This window comes from Heterodontus francisci, chromosome 40 (genome assembly GCF_036365525.1).
Source record: "Heterodontus francisci isolate sHetFra1 chromosome 40, sHetFra1.hap1, whole genome shotgun sequence".
NCBI lineage: Eukaryota > Metazoa > Chordata > Chondrichthyes > Heterodontiformes > Heterodontidae > Heterodontus > Heterodontus francisci.
In genome coordinates this window covers 3,377,073-3,399,955 of record NC_090410.1, presented here as the reverse complement: position 1 = coordinate 3,399,955, position 22,883 = coordinate 3,377,073, and the positions used below count along the sequence as shown (strand labels likewise).

The following is a 22,883-nucleotide window of genomic DNA, read 5'->3' as shown; positions in this document are numbered from 1 at the left end:
CTGAGAAATAAAGGCCCGCTCAACAAAATTTTTTAAAAAAGGGTTAGATAAAGAGTAAAGCTCCCACTGCGCTGTCCCATCAAACACTTTTTTCCAATCCTCCTACACTTCATGGTACACCTCTGTGTCCCCCACCCATGTTCATTCCCATGCAGCCCTTAAAGCAAAAACATTCTGACAGAGAAGGGATGAAAATGTAAAATTTGACATCTCAGCATTTCAGCAGCTGCCTGCCCCAGGTATAGCCTTGGGAGATTCTGCGCTTTGTAGAAATATGTTGCTCTGGAACGTAATCGGGTATAAAATTGAAATGGGGAGAAAGCTGCTGTGTAACTTGATCAGCAAATGACAAAGCTGGAAAATAAGCAATTAGAAAATACATAAGCACAGTGGCTTAAAAACATAACCAATCAGGTGGAAGCAAATTGAGCAATAGTGCAAGAGTAACAGCATAGGTGACAGACGTCAGAGATTTTATTTAAGAGGTGTTGTAACTGGGGTATTTAACCAGCTTTAAGGTGTGTGTTTGCTCTCCAGGTGATTGAATCAGTACTGTAATTTCAGCTGGTGCGAGTGAGCTAGCTTAAACACGGCGTGCGGCTAGAAGAACACAAACCTGAGTTGGTCAATGGACGATGTCAAACCAATCCCAGGTGGGATAGTTTCCATCAGGTGCTAACTTCCTGAGGCAACAGTTCGAGAAGCTAAAAGGGGAAGAGAATTTTCAGCAGTTGGCTGTATCTGTAACATGGGCCACAGGGGAGAGCTGGTCTCTGTTGCCACTCCAAGTTACCAGCTTGGATTTATACACAGTGACTCATTTCATCACCTCGCTCAGAAGGATCACAAATCACCTTGTATACAATGAATTATAGGATCATTCAGCACAAAAAGAGGCCATTTGGTCCATTGTGACTGTGCTGGCTCTCCAAAATAGCTATCCAGTTAGTCCCACTCTACCTGCTGTTTCCCCACAGCCTTGCAAATTTTTCCCCTTCAATTATTTATCCAATTCCCTTTGAATGTTATTATTGAATCTGCTTCCACTGCCCTTTCAGGCAGTGCATTCCAGATCACAACACACTGCATAAAACAATTCTCCTCATCTCCCCCTGGCTTGGGGAATATTTGAGGAAGATTGTTATTGCAGAGAACAGTAATGAAACAGCTAATCTGCACACAGTAAGATCCCACAATGAGCAATAAGATGAATGATCCATTAATCTGTTTCTGGTGGTGTCAGTTGAGGGAACAATATTGCCTTGGTGAAGAAGACTCTTTAGAAATATTTAAAGAAACATTGAAAATTTATGGCACTGAAGGAGACCATTTGGCCCATCGTGTCTGTGCCAGCTGAAGAAGAGCTATCCAGCCTAATCCCGTTTTCCAGCGCTTGGTCTGTAGCCCTGGAGGTTACGGCACTTCAACTGGTTGTTTTAGTTCAGGTGAAGGACCCTCTCTGGTTCTGACAAAGAAGTCCCTTCTGTGTGATGAGTAACATATTTTGCTTTCCAATCTGCTGTCTGGTTTCTCTCCCCTTACTCCCTCCCCTGCCCAAGGGTGCGACTTTAATTTTTAAAACTCAAATAGCCAGAAAAAGATCATTGGCTTTTCAATCAGAAGTTAGATCAGCAAGTGTTCCGGTGAATTTCTCTGAAGTAACTTTGTGGTGGGTTGAACAGGATGTTGTGTGAGTCTTGTCTCCATCTATTGCATTCCAACGAGGAATAACTCTCAGAAACAATCGCTAAACTGACATAAAGCACAGATTTTTTGAGTGAGGAGAGAGGACACACATAGTTTGATAAATATTGGAACATTTTTGGAAATTTGTCATTACAATTTTGTTTCTGGAAGGAAATTTTTTTAACTGCAATTTTGTAGCACACATATCTGCTGTCAGCTTTATTGAGGAACTGACAGTTTGAGCATCCTGTCACAAGACCAGTGCGAGTTTGAGCAGGCAAAGTTGTAAGTTAAAGCTAAAGAGGAGTCAACATGGTAAGTGATTTGTATTTTCTAAGTCTTTGGGTTAGCTCACCATTTTCTTACATATTTCGATATAAAGAATATATTGTGTCAGATGTCTCTCAATCCTCCTCTCACTTCTGCTGACACCACCCTTCAGTGTCTTATTTCATTTGTCTTTTAGACAACAACTAACTTCAGGCTGTGACTGTTTGGTGTGTTTCGTTTTACTTCTTTGCAGTGTTGGGTCAGTGATGTGCAAAGGAGCGAGGGGCAGTTCAGGCAGCGATTGTCAGCTGAGCAGTGAGGGTAATTGGAAAAGTAACGTTGTGAATTCGCTGTTGCACCGATGATTTCTGCTTGGTCACAGTTACAGAACGTTACAGAAAATACACTAAGTTTGCCATGGTGTAATCAGACCTCCTTGAGCCTTGCTCGGAGTGAAAAGGTTATTGACTTTGACTCTAATCCTAAACAAAATGCAACTTCATATATTTAAATGGGATTGTGATCTGTCTCACTCTAACTGATGGTAAATTTCGCTTCCAGTATTTTCCTGACACTAATGGGTCCATGTGTATTGAAAGTAACTCGTGCTGTGTATCTTGAGGGCAGTGAATTGGTGGTCAAGGACTTGTGTTGGTGACTCTGATCAGTTGCTGCTCCAGCTCACCCCCAACAGTGGGGACAAGATTGCCTGCGGCTCCCACTCACTCTGATGTCAGGACAGTTTACACTGGGATTACACCATCAGCTGCACATTGAGTGAGACATTAAACCAAGGCCCCCGTTAGGTGAACATAAGAGATTCGTGGCACTATTTTAAAGATGAGCAAGGGAGTTCTCCCCGGTGCAATAACTATTGGTATGTATTAGTATCTATTAGTATGACAGCCAATTGGAACAGAGCAAGATCCCACAAACAGCAGTATAATGAGTGAATAATTAATCTGCTTTCGTTGGTGGTAGTTGAGGAAGGAAGGTTGAGCAGGGCATTGGGAGAACTCCCTGCTCCTCTTCCAGGCTGTGAATTTCATACATTCTCTAAATGTCCATTCCTCGTATGTGATCCGATATCGTGAGTCTTTGCTGGCTATTCAAGTGTGGGCGCATCACATCTCAGGCTAATCCAGTCCTTGCTTGACATCACACACAAGCACAACACATACTGACACTTAGAAACACAAACACACACTCATGCACCATGCGCACACGTAAACATGCATAAACACACACACAGAAACACGCACACATACTCATACTCACACAGAAATATGCACTCATGAACATACATAAACAATGTACACACAGAAGCACAGGCACACACAGGAACACACGCGCACAAACACACACACACACACACACAGAAACACATACACAGAAATGCACGCACACACACACAGAAACACGCGCACACACACAGAGAAACACACGCACACACACACAGAAACACGCACACATAGAAACATGGAAACATAGAAAATAGGAGCAGGAATAGGCTATTCGGCCCTTCGAGCCTGCTCCGCCATTCATTATGATCATGGCTGATCATCCAACTCAGTAACCTGTTCCGGCTTTCCCCCCATACCCTTTGATCCCTTTAGACCCAAGAGCTATATCTAACTCCTTCTTGAAAACATACAATGTTTTGGCCTCAACTGCTTTCTGTGGTAGCGAATTCCACAGGCTCACCACTCTCTGGGTGAAGTAATTTCTCCTCATCTCAGTCCTGAAAGGTTTACCCCGTATCCTTAGACTATGACCCCTGGTTCTGGACTCCCCCACCATCCTGCATCTTCCTTGTCAAGGCCTGTTAGAATTTTATAGGTTTCTATGAGATGCCCCCTCACTCTTCTGAACTCCAGCGACTATAATCCTAATCAACTCAATCTCTCCTCATATGTCAGTCCCGCCATCCCAGGAATCAGTCTGGTAAACCTTCGCTGCACTCCCTCTATAGCAAGAACATCCTTCCTCAGATAAGGAGACCAAAACTGCGCACAATATTCCAGGTGTGGCCTCACCAAGGCCCTGTATAATTGCAGCAAGACATCCCTGCTCCTGTACTTGAATCCTCTCGCTATGAAGGCCAACATACCATTTGCCTTTTTTACTGCCTGTTGGACCTGCATGCTTACCTTCAGCAACTGATGTACGAGAGCACCCAGGTCTCGCTGCATATTCCCCTCTCTCAGTTTATAGCCGTTCAGATAATAATCTGCCTTCCTGTTTTTACTACCAAAGTGGATAACCTCACATTTATCCACATTATATTGCATCTGCCATGCATTTGCCCACTCATTCAACTTGTCCAAATCACCCTGAAGCCTCTCTGCATCCTCCTCACAACTCACCCTCCCACCCAGTTTTGTGTCATCTGCAAATTTGGAGATATTACATTTAGTTCCCTCATCTAAATCATTAATGTATATTGTGAATAGCTGGGGTCCTAGCACTGATACCTGTGGTACCCCACTAGTCACTGCCTGCCATTTGGAAAAAGACCCATTTATCCCTACTCTTTGTTTCCTGTCTGCCAACCAATTTTCTATCCATCGCAATACACTACCCCCAATCCCATGCGCTTTAATTTTACACACTAATCTCTTAATGTGGGACTTTGTGGAAAGCCTTCTGAAAGTCCAAATAAACCACATCCACTGGCTCCCCCTCATCAACTCTACTAGTTACATCCTCAAAGAATTTTGATAGATTTGTCAAGCATGATTTCCCTTTCGAAAATCCATGCTGACTCTGCCCGATTCTACCACTGTTCTCCAAGTGCTCTGCTATAAAATCTTTGATAATGGACTCTAGAATTTTCCCCACTACCGACGTCAGGCTGACTGGTCTATAATTCCCTGCTTTCTCTCCACCTCCCTTTTTTTAAAATACTCATAATCACACAGAAATACGCACTCATGAACATACAAAAACAACATACACACAGAAGCACATGCACACACAGGAACACATGCACATACATACAGAAACACACACACACACACAAACACACAAACACATACGCGGCATTTGTAGCAGGGACTATAATGATATTTTCCTTCCTCCAAGCTCAGAGATTCAGAGACTAATTCTTATAGTCAGCTGAGATCAGCTAACTCTGGGATCAAAGACAGGATCCTCCTGGTCTTTGCAGCTTGGTTTCACAGGGCTTGGTGTATTTATCAGCTGAACCATGGGAAGCTTGAAAATGCTGCATAGAAATAAAAAAAAGACATTCGCATTTTAATGTGATTCATTGAATATGTGTCTGGGGCTCATGGTGCAGGGTGACAGGGACAGAATCAGACCTATCAGTGATAAACCTCACCCCCCGCCCCCCCACCCCCACACACTCTGTTAGTGCTCAGCATGTACAATGGGGCTGAACATTCTGGGCTAGTGCAGGGGGTCTTTCCACAATCCAGGTGAGGGCACGACTTAGTGGGGGAAGCGTTACAGCTGATACCATTCATGGTGAAACAGACTGACTAATACTCACTGTCCAGGCTATTCCATAGATATTTTAAGAGTTCTCTGGTCCAGAGATTTCTAAAATATCAACTAGGCACCTTTTTAAAAAAAGAATAGTTCACTTTTCCGATGCACACCAGATGTGTCTGTTCCTCATTGGGGTTTTTAGTGAATGTCCAGCAGCAGCAGAGGCAATTTCAGCCCATGAGAACAGACCCTTTCCCATCCTGCCCTCTCAACCTGCGGAAGGCCAATACACACTGTCAAATCAGTGAGGATTGAATTTTCTCCACATTTGGTTTTGTTCATTTACCGAGTGTGTTCGTCCACTGGATTGAGAGTGAGAGAGAATGTAACTCGTTCACTCAACCTCTGAAAGAAATTACACACCTTGGAGGTTAATGAGCAATGTTTCAGTTTGTAAAAATCACGTTATTTAATGTTTTCACTGAGTTCATTTGTAATCTGTGCAGTTAGACAGCATTTTCACATCCTCTTCCTCTTCTGTAAACTAGCTGTTTCAGCTCCTCTCCACCATAGTTTGCCCAGTCACTTCCTGTTCATTTCTTTTCACAATGTTTCCCACCCCTCCAATTCTAGTCGGGTAACAGTCCTTCGAAATCTCACAATATTGGCCGTTCTTCACCTGTGAGACCAGGCAGTGCGTGTTGGCCGGCTATTCACCACTGAGGACCATCGTGGCTCAGTCTGAAATAAAAACAGAATGTGCTGGCAATACTCAGCAGGCCTGGTAGCATCTGTGATGACCTAAAAAATGTACAGTTGTAACAGGTTTTAAGCAAGTACAGAGGCTGGGAAGTGGGTTGTTGGGGGGTGGGGGGGGGGGGGGGGTGCGGTGGGGGGGGGGGGGTAGGGAAGAACAAAAGAGAAGGCAGCAGAGATTAAATGACAAAGGAGATGATGGTGCAAGGCAAAAGGAGATGGCAATGAAACAAGTAAAGAAACAAAAGATGGCTCTGGATGTTATTGAGTCTGATCCTATCTTCAAACACAATTCCAGCAGGTGTTACATTGATATGATTGCAGATGGGGCCTGGGGGAGAGGAGGGGGCACCCTGGCTGATTTTTCACCCTCTCTAGCCCAGGGGGCAAATTTTTATTTATATTCTGAGAAAGGAAAAAGAAAGACTTGCATTTCTATAGCACCTTTCATGACCTCAGGATGTCCCAAAGTGTTTTACAGCCAATGAAGTACTTATAAAGTGTAGTCACTGTTGTAATGTAGGAAACACGGCAGCCAATTTTCACACAGCAAGATCCCACAAACAGCAACGTGATAATGACCAGATAATCTGCTTTTAGTGATGTCATTTGAGGGATAAATATTGGCCAGGGAATCCCTTGCTCTTCTCTCAAAGGGAATCCCCTGCTCTTCTCTAAAACTTGGAACTGTTATCTTGATTTTGCAAATGTCTTGGATCAATATGTGGCTGGATAAAAGATCCAAGGCAAAAGTAAATGGTCCAGGGATTAGAGATCCACTCCTTTAGAAAAGGAGTCTGTCTGTTCTGCTGCTGTGTGGAGGAGGATAATGATCTTCCCACAGTGGCATCCTGCCAACATTACTCCCTCGCTGACACTCAGAAGGATAGATTAAGTTGTCGCTTGTCTAACCGCTGCCTGTGGGATCTTGCTGTGCATGGAGTAAGTACAACCCACGAGTGCGATACCATTCCCAATCCTCCCCACCCCCAGTGCATTGCGGGTTATACCATGTTTTTTTTCCCTGTTGCTTCCTCCCCTGTTAGTCGGAATCGCTGGTTGTGTGCGACGTGGATCCCAAACTCCTGGAGCGGCTGAAGAAATTCCGTTTCCGTAAAGAGACGACCAATGCTGCAATCATCAGTGAGTAAGAGTACCATGGCAAGGGGCTTCTACGGGATGACTCCCCCTCCCCGCCCACCCCAGGCAGGGCAATGCCCACCCCCTGCCTCCACCCCACAGCTCATGGGGTGAACGGGGAATTGCTTTTCTCCACTTTGTACCCCGGAGAAGACTCAGTACCATAGAACAGAGCAGAAGAGCTGGTGTTGGGTCTCCCCCTGACCCCCTCCCCCAACTGCTCTCAATTGTGATTGCCTGCCATTTATCTCTAGCCATGTGGAGGGAGGGATGGGTGTGGGGGACTGGTTCTGTCTGCCCTGGGCACATGCATTCTAAACCTATGTAAATGAGTTGGGTGGTGGGTGTTATGGGTACTGCCCCTCTGGAAGGCACATATGTTTGATGGGAAGGTGAGAGAGGCAGTAAGGCCATGGGGGCCCAGCTAATGAAATACAGGTGTGCCCAGGTAGAGTGGGGGGAGGGGAGGGGCTGGGAGAGGAAATACAACCCTTAACCCCGACGCCTCATGTGAGCTGGTGACCACGAAGAGGCGGGCTGTCCAAAGTCACCTCATCTCAGTCATTGCTGAGACACCTGGATATCAAATTCAACTTTGAAGGCACTTTTACAGTGAAAGAGCACCTTATGATCCTTTCGTAAAAATCCAAATTGTTGGCTAATATCCTTCAGGCAAGGAAACCTGCTGTCCTTACCCAGTCTGGGCCTATATGTGACTCCAGTCCCACACCAACGTGGGTGACTCTTAACTGCTGCTCCGAAGTGGTCACTCAGTTGTCTCAAAACTCCTGTAACCACCAGAACTTCAGTGGCTCACCACCAACTTCTCAGGGCCATTAGGGATGGGCAATAAATGCTGGCCTCACCAGCATTGCCCACATCCCAAGGATGAATTAAAATATATTGTGCCATACATTTACCCACTGGGCTTCTCAGGGGTGCTTTCATCTTTCTACAAATGTCAACATTTCACTTACCTTCTGTCTTCTAGTCAAAGTTGACAAAGAAAATCAGCAGATGGTACTGGAGGAAGAACATGAGGTAGGTATCTTGCAGTTGTATTACTGACAAGTTGTACAAAGTATGGGATGTTAGAGACAGAGTGTTACACTGGTGATGGTGATTTTAAAATTCTCATCCTTGCATTAAAACCCCTCCATGGCCTTGCCTCTCCCTATCTCTGCAACCTCCTCCAGCCCTACAACCCTCTGAGATCTCCGCACTCCTCCAATTCTGGCCTCTTGAGCATCCCCAATTTCCATCGCTCCATCATTGGTGGCCGTGCCTTCAGCTGCCTGGGCCTGAAGCGCTGGAATTCCCTCCCTAAACCTCTCCGTCTCTCTCATCTTTTAAGATGCTCCTTAAAACCTGCCGCTTTGACAAAGCTTTTGATCACCTGTCCTAATGTCTCCTTATGTGGCTCGGTGTCAAATTTTGTCTGATAATGCTCCTGTGAAATGTCTTGGGAGGTTTTACTACGTTGGAGGTGCTAAATGCAAATTGTTGATGGGATTCTGTTGGAGTTTTCCAGCTAACCAAAATATAAAATCCCTGGAAGATTCTGCAACCCCACAGTGTGAAGGAGCTGAGCTTTGTAGCCAAAGTGCAGATTGTGTCCTAGAGCTTTTAACCCTTGGTTTTGTCTGCACTTCTCATTTATTCTGCAGCTGTTACAGCAACATTTCAACACAGATACTTGGAAAATCAACAGAAACTCAAGGGCAGTCAAAGTTTCTTTCCTTTCCCCCTCTCCTGATCTCACTGACTCTTCTGCTTGATGCTAATTGCGAGCAATTAATCGATATTCTTCACGTGCGAGCTCAAACTGTGGATGAGGGCTTGATAGGCTTTCCTCCATGATCTGGAGATCACCACACAACCCTTGACCCCATGCTGTCCTCACCCAACCCCATTTCCATCAGACGAGGGGGTCATTGTTTGGTGCTTGATGGTAGGCTGTCTAGCCCATGATACTGCAGTGCTTCAAAGGCTGCCTTGGCTGAGATTAGCTAAATCAGAACAGGCTGCGAATCAAACCTGGGATCTTCCTGATCCTGTAGTGCTCAGCACCACAGCAAGACCTCCCCCACTGATCCTTGATGGAGCTGTCACAGGGCCTACTGATCCCAGTGTTGTGCATGGATGGAACATTGCCTTTTAACAATCTGCACACTAGTGCAGGTAGTCACTGAGTATAAATCTGTCTGAGGCCAACATAGTAAAGGTGAATTGTGTGTAAATATACAATATGAAGGTAAACGTTTGCACCAGTCTGCACACAAGCCCTGGATTTATCGTGCATGTTATGAGTTTGCAAGGGATGTGACTCATTTTTTAAACTTATGTGTTTTCCTTTTAGGACATTTCTCCAGATTCACTAAGGAATGAACTACCAGAGAGACAACCTCGATATCCTTTAACAAAGAATAATCTTATCCTGTCCCAAAGCACTTCACGTACAGTGAGTTACTGACTAGAAGGTTGTGCTGATAGCATTAGATGAGGAAGGATGGGAAGAGTTTGAGTGGGGCATAAATTCTACGTACTTTGGCCAGTATTCGCGCTCTTTTGGAACCAAATGCTGGAATCATTTTGTTCTCACCAGGATCTCACAATGAGATGAGTCATTAGTTAACCTGAGGAAATGAGGCCAATTATAATCCCCGACCATGGGCTCATTTTAGTTCAGCTACATCAACACAGGATATTTAAGAATAAGTTTGGAAGATGGTTGAAGGAAAGTTGGTGGGGGTGCACGTGGTCTGTGGAATAAAGGGATATGGGAACAGGACGGGTACCAGGGATTTGATTGACTGCTCATGCGGTGGATAAACCCCAACAAGGACTCGCCGAGGTGGAATTTCCATTTAATTCTTGATAATTCTGGGACAGTGTTGAGCATGAAACCTACTGTTGCCAGGAGCTCCAGCAAGTGGTGACACATCTCTCAGCTGGGATACTTGGCCTGAATTTTACCATGGGCTCCGAGATCACGGTGAAAAGCAGGTCCCGAGCCCGCGTTTGTTGGAAGCGGGAACAGCTCGGCGATTTTACCACAGGCGGTCTCCTAATTGGCCGATTAAGGACAGTGGGTGGCCTCCTAATGCCACTGGTCCAATCAGAGGGCCAAAGGCTCTGAAACCTCAGCAGCACCACCGGGAGAGGGGGTTGTTGCTGAGGCAGGCAGGAGACCTCAGGAGCTCCACCAAGTAAGTTTAAAAGAAATGAAAAATTCACAGGGCTGAGAGTCGTAGGGGAAACCCCTCTGGAGATTTTGTTGGGGCCGCGGGGATTGCCTTCCTTGACTGTTGTTGTCTCTTTGTACCTTGGTGCCTCTGGCTCCAATTGTTATGCACCACACACTGCTGCATGAAGCAGGCGGCCTCCCCACATGTTGGGGTGCTGCTCCCCTGCTGGCAAAATGCCAGCGGCCTGTAAAATGGCCCTTAATAGGGCCTTTGATTATTCAAATCGGCTACTTGCCTCTTTGGAGTGGGCAGTTGATTCGCATTGCAGCCTGCCACTGGGAAAATGCCCTGCGGTGGGACTGCCCCTCAAGCCGTCCTGACACAGCTCCCTGCTATTTTATCGTCCCCGTCCCCGTCCCCGTCCCTGCTTCCTAGCCTGCCACCCGGGGGCTGGTGAAGTTCCGCTCTCTGAGTGCCTTTAGGGAAGATCCGAACATTATAAAGCAGAAACAGTGCAGCTACTGAGCATCCAACTATTCCCTGAACCTCGTGGCTCAGATGACACTGTGTTGACCCTGTCAAAGAGCGGGTGGTGCGATGGAGAAATTGGCCATGTGGTGACATCATCAGTTACTCACAGTCATAGGCCCTTCGGCCCATCGTGTCTGAGCCGGCCATCAATCACCTATCTGTTCAAATCTCATTTTCCAGCACTTGGCCCGTACCCTTGTATGTTATGACGTTTCAAGTGCTCATCTAAATACTTCCTAAATGTTGTGAAGGTTCCTGCCTCTACCACCCCTTCAGGCAGTGTGTTCCAGATTCCAACCAAAAACGTTTTCCTCAAATCCCATCTAAACCTCCTGTTCCTTACCTTAAATCTATGCCCCCTGGTTATTGACCCCTTCACTAAGGGAAAAAGTTTCTTCCGATCTAACCTATCAATGCCCCTCATAATTTTGTATCCCTCAATCATGTCCCCCCTCAGCCTTCTCTGCTCTAAGGAAAACAACCCCAGCCTTTTCAGTCTCTCTTCATAGCTGAAATGCTCCAGCCCAGGCAACATCCTGGTGAATCTCCTCTGCATCCTCTCCAGTGCAATCACATCCTTCCTATAGTGTGGCGACCAGGACTCCAGTTGTGGCCTAACTAGCGTTTTATACAGCTCCATCATAACCTCCCTGATCTTATATTCTATACCTCGGCTTACAAAGGAAGTATCCCACATGCCTTCCTAACCACCTTATCTACCTGTGCTGCTGCCTTCAGTGATCTATGGACAAGTACACCAAGTCCCTCTGACCCTCTGTACTTCTTAGGGTCCATTGTATATTCCCTTGCCTTGTTAGTCCTCCCAAAATGCATCATCTCACACTTCTCAGGATTAAATTCCATTTGCCACTGCTCTGCCCATCTTACCAGCCCTTCTATATCGTCCTGTAATGTAAGGCTTTCCTCCTCACTATTTATGACACCACCAATTTGATGTCATCTGTGAACTTACTGATTATACCTCCTATTTTCACGTCATTAATGTACAATTATTTCTAGAAAATTCAAGAGTTCAAACAAAAACCACGTCCAACTATTGCAAGAGATCTGGTCGCTTTCTGATATGATTAGCAATATGATCACCAGACTAAAGGTTTTATTTCACTTATCTCTCTTTGCAAATTTGTGGCACATTTTACCAGATGGTTATCCAGAAGCATACAGGGTAAGATAAAGCAGAAAAAGAAAGCTTATGACAGTTACAAAAAACTTAATACTTTAGAAAGCCTAGAGGAGTATAGAAAGTGCAGGGGTGATGTAAAAAGGAAATTAGGAAAGCAAAGAGAGGTCATGAAAAATTATTGGCAGGTAGAATCAAGGAAAACCTAAAGATGTTTTATCAATACATTAAGAGCAAGAGGACAACTAAGGAAAGGGTAGGGCCTATCAGAGATGTACAAGGGAACTTATGCATGGATGCAGAAAATGTGGGCAGGGTTCTGAATGAGTTTTATGTCTCTGTCTTCACAAAGGAGAGGGATGATGCAGACATTGTAGCAAAAGAGGAGGAGTGTGACATATTAGATACGATAAGCATAATGAGAGAGGAAGTACTAGAGAGTCTGACATCCTTGAAAGTGGTTAAATCACCAGGGCTGGATGGATTGTTAAAGGACGCCAGAGAGGAAATAACGGGTGCGCTGAGGATCATCTTCAAATCCTCACTCGATACAAGCGAGGTACCAGAGGATTGGAGGTCTGTGAATGTTGCACCATTCTTTAAAAAGAGTGTGAGGGATAGGCCAAATAATTATAGGCCGGTCAGTCTGACCTCAGTGGTGGGCAAATTATTAGCATCAATTCTGAGAGATAGGATAAACTGACACTTAGAAAGGCATGGATTAATCAGGGATAGGCAACATGGATTTGTTAAGGGTGGTTCATGTCTTACTAACTTAATTGAATTTTTTGAGGAAGTAACAAGGAAGATTGATGAGGGTAGTGCAGTGGATGTGGTCTAATGGATTTTAGTAAGGCATTTGACAAGGTCCCACATGGCAGACTGGTCAGAAAAGTAAAAGCCCATGGGATACAGGGGAATATGGCAAGTTGGATCCAAGATTGGCTCAGTGACAGGAAACAATGGGTAATTGTCGACAGATGTTTTTGCGAATGGAAACATGTTTCCAGTGGCGTTCCACAGGGCTCAGTGTTGGGTCCGTTGCTGTTTGTGGTATATATTAATGATTTGGACTTAAATGTGGGAAGCATGATTGGAAAATTTGCAGATGACACAAAAATTGGCCGTGTAGTTGACAGTGATGAGGATAGCTATAGACTCCAGAATGATATCAATGGTTCGGTTGAGTGGTGGAAAAGTGGCAAATGGAATTCAATCCAGAGGAGTGTGAGGTAATGCATTTGGGGAGGGAAAACAAAGCGAGGGAATACACAATAAACGAGAGGATATTGAGAGGGGTGGAAGAAGTGAGAGATCTTGGAGTGCATGTCCACAGGTCCCTAAAGGTGGCAGAACAGGCAGATAGAGTGAAGAAGGCAATGGAATGCTTTCCTTCATTGGCCGAGGTATAGTATACAAAAGCAGGGATGTAATGCTGGAACTGTATTAAATGATGGTTAGGCCACAGCTGGAGTATTGTGTACAGTTTTGGTCACCACATTACAGGTAGGACATAATTGCTCTGGAGAGAGTACAGAGGAGATTTACAAGAATGTTGCCCGGGCTTGAAAGTTGCAGCTATGAGGAAAGATTGGATTGGCTAGGGTTGTTTTCCTTAGAACAGAGGAGGCTGAGGAGTGACTTAATAGAGGTGTACAAAATTATGAGGGGCCTAGATAGAGTAGACAGGAAGGACCTGTTTCACCTAGTGGAGAGGTCAATTACCAGGGGGCACAGATTTAAGATGATTGGTAGAAGGATTAGAGGTGACATGAGGAACAACTTTTTCACTCAGAGGGTGGTGGGTGTCTGGACTTCACTGCCTGGATCGGTGGTGGAGGCAGAAACCCTAAACTCATTTAAAAAGTACCTGGACATGCACCTGAAGTGCTGTAACCCACAAGGCTACAGACCAGTTGCTGGAAGGTGGGCTTAGATTGGGGGGCTAGTTTTGTTTTTAGCCGGCGCAGACATGATGGGCTGAATGGCCTCCTTCTGGACCCTAACTTTTCTGTAGTTCTATGGCAGAGTCTCTTTAAGGCTACCTGCTGGCTCATTGGGTCTTAAACACTCACAGTTCTTTCACTCCTCCACACTGCTTGTGAGTTCAGCCCAGAATGATGAAATGAAACTCTTTCTGTGCTGATTATAAATGCCCTTGTTTTGGGGTTTTCCTAACCCATTACTCAATGGGTACAGCACAAGACCACAGGCTGGTACCGAATTAGGAACAAATTAGTAATCTCACTCAGAGTCGCCAAAGGGCAACTGTTGTGAGAAATGGAAAAATATCACAGGATGTCGTAAGGACACTGTTCTGAGAATGGAACTTCAGCACATTGCAGAGGGAGCATTACTCTGTATCGAACCCCATGCTGTACCTGTCCTGGGAGTGTTTGGTGGGGACAGTGTAGAGGGAGCTTTACTCCTTATCTAGAATCATAGAAGGTTTACGGTGCAGAAAAAGGCCACTTAGACCATCATGTCTGCATCGGCTGAAAAACGAGCCACCCAGTCTAATCCCACCCTCCAGCATTTGGTCCGTAGTCCTGCAGGATACAGCACTTGAGGTGCATATCCAGATACCTTTTAAATGAGTTGAGGGTTTATGCCTCTCCTACCATTTCAGCCAGCGAGTTCCAGACCCCAGCCCCCCTCTGGGTGAAAAAACCTTTCCTCATCTCCCCTCTAATCTTTCTAGCAATCACTTTAAATCTACGCCCCCTCGACACTGACCTCTTTGCTAAGGTAAATAGGCTCTTCACATTCACTATTTCCAGGCCCCTCACAATTTTGTACTTTTCAATCAGATCTCCCCTCAGCCTTCTCTGTTTCAAGGAGAACAACCCCATATTATCCAATCTTTCCTCATAACTGCATTATTCCAGTCTTGGCAACATCCTCGTAAATCTCCTCTGTACCCTCTCCAGTGCAATTACATCCTTTCTGTAATGAGGTGACCAGAACTGCACACAGTACTCAAGTTGTGGCCTAACCAATGATTTATACAGTTTTTTCATAAATCTAACCTCGTGCTGTACCTGTCCTGGGAGTGTTTGATGGGGACAGTCTAGGGGAAGCTTTGCTCTGTGTCTAACCTCATGCTGTACCTGTCCTGGGAGTGTTTGATGGGATAGTGTAGGAGGTGCTTTACTCTGTATCTAACCCCATGCCTTGGAAGTGTTTGATGCGTATCTGCTCAAACTACAGCACCAAAGCAGATTAACCAGTCATGTTTCTCATTGCTGTTTTCAAGTTAACTGTCATGTTTGTCTGCATAACAGTGACCAGAATATCAAAGCAATTGTCTGAGAAGCACTCTGGGTGTTTTGAGAATGTGAAAGTTGAGAAATGCAAGCGATTTCTTCCTTCTCATTATTGATTATTCTCCATTCCTATTAATTATCTTTGTTATTATTGATTATACTTATTGATAATTTCCTATTATGATTAATTATCCCAATTGTCATTAATTATTCTCACGCATTTTCATACAATGGGATATGTTGACATATTACTTCCTTGACAACTGATCAGATTTATAGTTTATAGCTATAAGTATGTGCATCATGACAAGAGGGTGTCCTATCCCCTGTGCTTGATTTTCAGCAGCCCCCAGGGTAAGTACACAGGCCCATCTCTGTGACTACCTGTGATTAAAGAGTCTGGCTGATCGGAGACAAGTCTTGTTTCCAATGGTAGTAAATACATTTTGTATTGATACATTGGAGGTTGTGTCTGATGCAGAAGTACAGCCGTCAATGCTGGAGCAATGAAAATGAGAGATATACAAGAGGACACAATTGGAGGAGCAGTGAGATCTCGGAGGGTTGTTGGGCTGGAGGAGGTTCAGAGATAGGGAGGAGAAAAACAATGAAGGGCTTTGAACACGAGGATGAGAATTTTAAATATGAGACGTTCAGGAACCAGGAGCCATTGTAGGTCAGCGAACAGGGATGATGGGTAGATGGTATTTGGTGTGTGTTAGGATATGGGTAACAGAGTTTTGGATGAGCTGACGTTGATGGAAAGTGAAAGATGGGGGTCCGGCCAATACAACATTGGAAGAATCGCATCTGGAAATAACAAAAGCATGGATGAGAGTTTCAGAGGCAGATGAGATGGAAGGTGGACTCGTCATAAGTAACGGTGACTGCAGCCTGATCAACCATCACCCAGCCAAGGTTTGTGTGGCATTGATGCTGGGTGATTTATAGAATGGTCTGCAGTTACATGGTGAAAGAGGAGGTAATTAAGACACAAAGGGTTTAAAATTGATAAGGAGGAGGTATTAGATATACTAGCTGTACTTGAAGTTGATAAGGCACCAGGACCGGATGTGATGCATCCAAGGACACTGAGGGAAGTGAAAATTGCGGAGGCACTGACCATAATTTTCCGGTCTTCCTTAGATTCAGGGATGGTGCCAGAGGACTGGAGAATTGTACATGTTACACTCTTGTTCAAAAAGAGTGTAAAGATTAGCCCAGCAACTACAGGACAGACAGTTTAACCTCGGTGGTGGGGAAATTTCTAGAAATGATAATTGGGGCAAAATTAATAGTCACTTGGACAAATGTGGGTTAATTAGGGAAAGCCAGCAGGGATTTGTGAAGGGCAAATTGTGTTTAACTAACTTGCTGGAGTTTTTTGATGAGGTAACAGAGAAGGTTGATCAGGGCAATGCTGTTGATGTGGTGTACATGGACTTCAAAAAGGTTTTGATAAAGTGTCACACAACAGACTTGTGAGCAAAGTTATAGCTCATAGAATAAATGGGACAATAACAACATGGATGCGAAAATGGCTGAGTGACAGGAAACAAAGAGTAATGGTTAATGGATGTTTTTCGGACAGGGTGAAGGTTTGTAGTGGAGTTCCCCAAGGGTCAGTGTTGGGACCCTTGCTTTTCCTGATATATATGAATGACCTAGACCTTGGTGTACAGGGCACAATTTCAAAATTTGTGGATGATACAAAACTTGGAAACACTGTGAATTGTCAGGAGGATAGTGGAGAACTTCAAAAGGATATAGACAAGTTGAAGGATGGGCAGACAAGTGGCTGATGAAATTTAATGCAGAGAAGTGTGAAGTGATTCATTTCAGTAGAAAGAACATGGAGAGACAATATGACATCAAGGGTGCAATTCTAAAGGGGTGCAGGAGCAGAGGAAGCTGGGTGTATCTGTGCATAAATCATTGAAGATGGTAGGACAGGTTGAGAGCAGATCAAGCATACAGCATGCTCGGCTTCATTAATAGGCGCACAGAGTACAAAAGCAAGGAAGTTATATTAGGCTTGTATAGAACAATGGTCCGTTCTCAACTGGAGTACTGTGTCCAGTTCTGGACGCCACACTTTAGGAAATATGTAAAGGCATTGGAGAGAGTGCAGAAAATGTTCACAAGAATTGTTGCGGGGATGAGGAACTTCAGTTACGTGGAGAGATTGGAGAAGTTGGAACTGTTTTCTTTGGAGAAGAGAAGGTTGAGAAGTGATTTGATAGAGGTATTCAAAATGAGGGGTCTGGATACTGTAGATAGGGAGAAACTGTTCCCATTGGTGCAGGGATTGAGAATGAGAGGGCACAGATTTAAGGTAATTGGCAAAAGAAGCAATAGCAACATAAGGAAAAATGTTTTCATGCAGCGAGTGGTTAGGATCTGGAATGCATTGCCTGAGAGTGTGGTGGAGGCAGGTTCAACCGAGACATTCAAGAGGGAATTGGATTTTTATCTGAAAAGGAAGACATGGAGGGCTATGGGGAGAAGGTCAGGGAGTGGCACTAGGTAAACCACTCTTTCAGAGAGCCAGCGATGATACGATGGGCTGAATGGCCTCATTTTGCGTTGTAACAATTCTGTGATACTTCCAGAGATCCCATCTTCACTCCTGTATGTGTACAATACACATCAGGAAATAGTGATTCATTGTTGCCTGTATGCAGCTTAGGATACTCAGGTTGCAAGTTCCTGGTCTCAGATTGTGGCCAAGAAGAGAATCAGTCAGTTGCTTTGCCCACAGGGGCTAATGGAAACTTAGAATGTGAGTCATTCCCTTTCTGAATTAGGAACTGAGTGGGATTGACTGGGGGGGGGGGGGGGCACCGGGGGTGGGGGGGTGGGTGGAAGGCATGGGGTGGGACGGGTGACTGGGGGGGCGGGGGTGGGGGGGAATCTACTTTTCTGTCCTTGTCATTCATTACATAGAATGGTAAGTAGAATGACAATGGCCATTTCTGACCCCAGTAGCCACCCTTATAGTCTCCCTATGTGTCTGATTAGACTCATTGTTCAATTATCCTTGCAATCAACCAGAAACACACAGCTAACTGCTCTCACCATTGCTTGCAGGATGTAATCCACAACAGCAGATGATGTATGCTGGAAGTAAAAACAGACTGGTGCAAATTGGAGAACTCACCAAGGTGGGTACAATTCGGGAACAAGGGCCCTTCGACACACCTTTCAATACCATTTGTTTTTAAATGCTCCCATTTTTCTCCTCCTCTCAGGATGGTAGTGATTTGCGTCGGTTGCACCTCCATAGGTGGCCTTTTAGCACCTCACCCATTCTTTACGCGCGAGGATAAGTAGTGTGTTTGAGAGGTTACTGAACCATGGGAGTCTTCACAGCCAAGCTACACCCACCCTGGAAAGTAACTACAGGAAGGAACTCTGGTGGATTTCGTCAAGGTGCATTGTACCATCCAACAATCCCATTCTCACCAATCATTCACATTCTCAGCCAATCATCTCATTCTCAGCCAACAACCTCATCTTCACCAAACATCCTTATTGTCACTCAACGTTCACTTCTATTGATGGTCATTGGATATCAATTAGGAATTAGAGCCTTGGCCGATTTTCCCTACCATAATCCAGCCCCTGCGCCCCTCCTTGCCCGCCCCACCCCCCACAAGACTCCTCCTGCACCCCCCCACCCCCTTCAACCACCACTGCTGGCCCAGTGAGATCAGCTAACTCGCAGAAAGCAGGGAATCAAATTGGGAACCTTCCTGGACAAGGTGGCCAGAGAGGGATAATATCTCTGAATCATTAGGACAACTCCCACGTACCAGACTGAGGGAGTGCTGCATCGTTGGAGGTGCTGTCCTTCAGATACAATGTTACTGAGGTCCTGTTTTGGTGGTTCAGGTAAATGTGGCATCACTTGAAAGAGAATCGGGAGTTCTCCTGGTCAACTTACCTGCTCAAACAAAAGCACCAAACATTCCTGTTTGTGGGGTCTTGCTGTGTGTCAACAATCAATTCACTTCAAAGTTAATCAATTTATTTGAAGTGTTTTGAGATTTTTCTGTGAATATGTTAGAGTCTCTACAATTCCCAAAGCTCTTCTCCCTAGGGATGGGAATATACACCGGGACTTCAGCAAAAGCATTAGCCTTTTAATTTGCACAATGCTTGCATGCTGTCTTGGAAATCTTATGGTTTGAACTTAGTACAAAACCGGAACCTAGGCATCAATAGGAGTTGAACACAACAAACAGATACAGCCCTTTGTTGCAGAGAATCTGCACAAACATCAGTAACACTTGAACCTGGCTCGACACTGCTTTCACTGTGCTTCACTGACAACCCTTTCAAAATCCTTTGAATTTATATTTCTGCTCCTGTCATGTTAACACCTTGACCTCATCACTAAATATACATCTGCTCATTGATTTTCAAATGCTGTTTGGTATGTTTCACATTCTCCATATCCCTTGAAGATCTGGTACCTCACCTAGGTGACTGTTCTGCAGGTTGGTGGGTTTACATGTTATTCAACCTTGCATTGCAGCAGAGTCATGATGTGTGCACTCACTCCATGAATAGCTGTCTGAATTGGTGCCTTCCTCACTCTCCCTATCCCTAATTAATCACCACAGACCGAAGGATCCAACATGGGATGATCTGCTCTGTATGTCTTGTTGCTACTCCAGAAGACACCACTGAGCCTAGGATCACTCTCCAAACCCTTGGTGCTTCTCTGCAGATTGAGTCTTGGCCCATCACCTGAGCATCTCAGTCTCTAAAATAATTGTGATGTGATTCAGGATAAGGAAAATGGTGGGGAGAAGATTCTCGTTAACAAGAGATGTCACTGATGAGGCATTCAAACCTTTCTCCTTTTTTTCTCTCTCCTAATTGAGAATCGATTTTAGCTTTGTAATATTAGTGATGGGCCGTTAGTGATTTTTGAAGAGTTTGATGAGAAAGGTATCTATGGAGAATGGTATTCTCACACTCCCCATTATCTCCCATTGATTGAAAACAGGTGTTTGAGATTCGCAACATCGATGAACTCACAGAGGATTGGTTGTGTGAGAAACTGGCGTTCTTCCGCTGAAGATGTGATTCCTACTTCAGTCCTTCAAAACTTCTTAATTCAGAAAATTTCATTTGATGTATTGAGGGATATTAAACAAATTTTTACTTTTTTTGGGATTTTTATACTATATAAATAAATTCACAAAATTATCAGTGATGTGATTTTTAGACAGCACTTCAACCAACTTTATTCAAAGATTATTTTTCAACTTTGACAAAGTTTTCTTTCCGTCTGATGATTGTGACGTTGCCATGTGAAATGAGTTTGGCTAGTCTCAGCCCAGCTCCCAGTGTGCATGGACCCATGGCACAAGATGCCTCTCACATTGGCACTAAGTTGGTTATCTCACTCAGAGAGGCTACAAGATTGCTGGGATAGAAAATGAAAAAAATATCACATTGAGTAAGTAGAGGGGTATCGTCCTCAGATTATAGACATTACAGATCGTAGGGTGTTGTCTATAACCTCTTGTTTTTTTCTTTTTTTTTTCCATAAGGTGACCTTGATACCCCAGGCCCCTTTTATATATTTTATGTCGAGGGGGCCTTTATTCCTCAGGCCCCCTTTATAAACATATTTTTAAAAATAACTTTATTAAAATTAAACAAACAAAAAACTCAAATTAAAATGCCATTCTCGGCGTCGACGATGCACTCCAGTCCCTGCGGTGCCCACCGGTCGCGGAAGGCCGCAAGCGTACCAGCGGACACCGCATGCTCCTTCTCCAGGGACACCCGGGCCCGAACGTAACCGCGGAAGAGGGGCAGGCAATCAGGGAGGACGGACCCCCGACGGCCCGCAGGCTGGACCTGTGAATTGCCACCTTGGCCAGGCCCAGGAGCAGACCGACGAGGAGATCCTCCTCCTGGCCCACGTCTCTCCTCACCGGGTGCCCAAAGATCAGGAGCGTGGGACTGAAGTGCAGCCAGAATTTGAGGAGCAGCCCCTTCAAATACTCAAAGAGAGGCTGCAACCTCACACAATCCATATATACATGAAACACGGACTCGTCCAGGCCGCAGAAAGCACAGGCGGCCTGGGAGTCCGTAAACCTACTTAAAAATCTATTGCACGGGACTGCCCTGTGCAACACCCTCCACCCCAGGTCCCCAATGTAAAGGGGGAAGACTCCTGCGTAGGGAGACCTCCATCGGGGTTTCCCCTCGCCGCCAGATGGCAATGCGGACCGCCAGGGCGTGTCCGGCCGGCTGGCGAGGGCGAAGAAGTGGAGAGTGTGCAGGAGCAGCCCATACAGGAAACCCCTCCGCGCCGATTGGAATGGCACGGAGGGCATTTCTGAGAGGCGGCTCGGGTTGTGTGGGACAGGCTCCCGAGGAGGATTTCGGGGCCTGGGACCGATGAGCAGTTATGGCCGAGCAGGGGTCAGCTCAGCCGGGAGCGCTCCGCTCTCCCGAGCCCCCTCGTCACCCGCAGTGAGGGGCGTCCCGGGGGCTTCGGCCACTCCTCCGCCTGCCGGTCCGTCCCCGGAGTCAGCCGCCCGGACAGCCGAGGCGCTCACCTCCGCCGATGGTGGAGCGCCCTGACTGGAGGCGACTATGTTCCAGACTCGGAATAGATCCCGGTAAAAGACAGGCAACTCCCTCAGAGAGGTGCGGCTAACAGACTCTGCCGGGAGCTGCATGTCGTCTTGAAGGCAGTGACACTGGCGGAAAAAATACGTTGCCAGCGCACACCATCTTGGAGGATGCTCGACGTACAGGTATCTCTGCAGGGTCCGAAGGCGGAGAGTTGCAGCCTGGGTGCGGACGCACACCAGCGATTGGCTGCCCTCCTCAATCGGGAGACTCAGGACCGTGGCAGAGACCCAGTGTTTCCTCTTGCCCCAGAAGAAATCGACGAGTTTCTTCTGGATCTTGGTGGCAAATGGAGGGGACAGGGCCAAAGTGATCAACCGGTACCACAGCATGGAGGCCACCCCTGTAGGAAAGCACTCGGCGCAGTCTTGTCCATGCGCCCCAGCCGAGCAGTGACTTTCGTCTCCAACTCCTGCCAGTTTGCCGGCCAGGCTTCCTCAGCGGGGCTAAGGTGGACTCCCAGATAGAGGAGGTGCGTGGTGCTCCATGTAAAAGGTGTCATCTCCTCCGGCAGGGAGTCCACCCGCTTCTGACCCACCAGGAGACCGGAACATTTCCCCCAATTGATCCTCGTGGAGGACGCGGCAGGAAAGATCTGCTGGCAGTCGCGCATCCTCCGCAAGTCAACGGGATCTGTGACCGCAAAGAGCACCACATCGGCGTAAGATTGAGGACGACCTGCATGGCCGGCTCACGCAGAGCCAATCCCGTCAACCTCCTGCGAAGCAGGCACAGGAATGGCTCCACGCAGATGGTATACATTGGCTGGACATGGGGCATCCCTGA

The 22,883-nt window shown here is 45.9% G+C and overlaps 1 protein-coding gene across 1 annotated transcript; it reads left to right on the top strand.

The window, feature by feature from the left end:
• Positions 1-1,686: 1,686 nt before the first annotated feature.
• Positions 1,687-20,651, top strand: LOC137352976 (glia maturation factor gamma-like). Its single transcript, XM_068018813.1, has 7 exons — positions 1,687-2,001; positions 7,212-7,308; positions 8,297-8,346; positions 9,665-9,716; positions 15,705-15,785; positions 18,522-18,595; positions 20,449-20,651. The coding sequence occupies exons 1-7, from the start codon at positions 1,999-2,001 to the stop codon at positions 20,518-20,520; spliced, it is 429 nt and encodes a 142-aa protein (XP_067874914.1). The 5' UTR covers positions 1,687-1,998; the 3' UTR covers positions 20,521-20,651.
• The last annotated feature ends 2,232 nt before the right edge of the window (positions 20,652-22,883 follow it).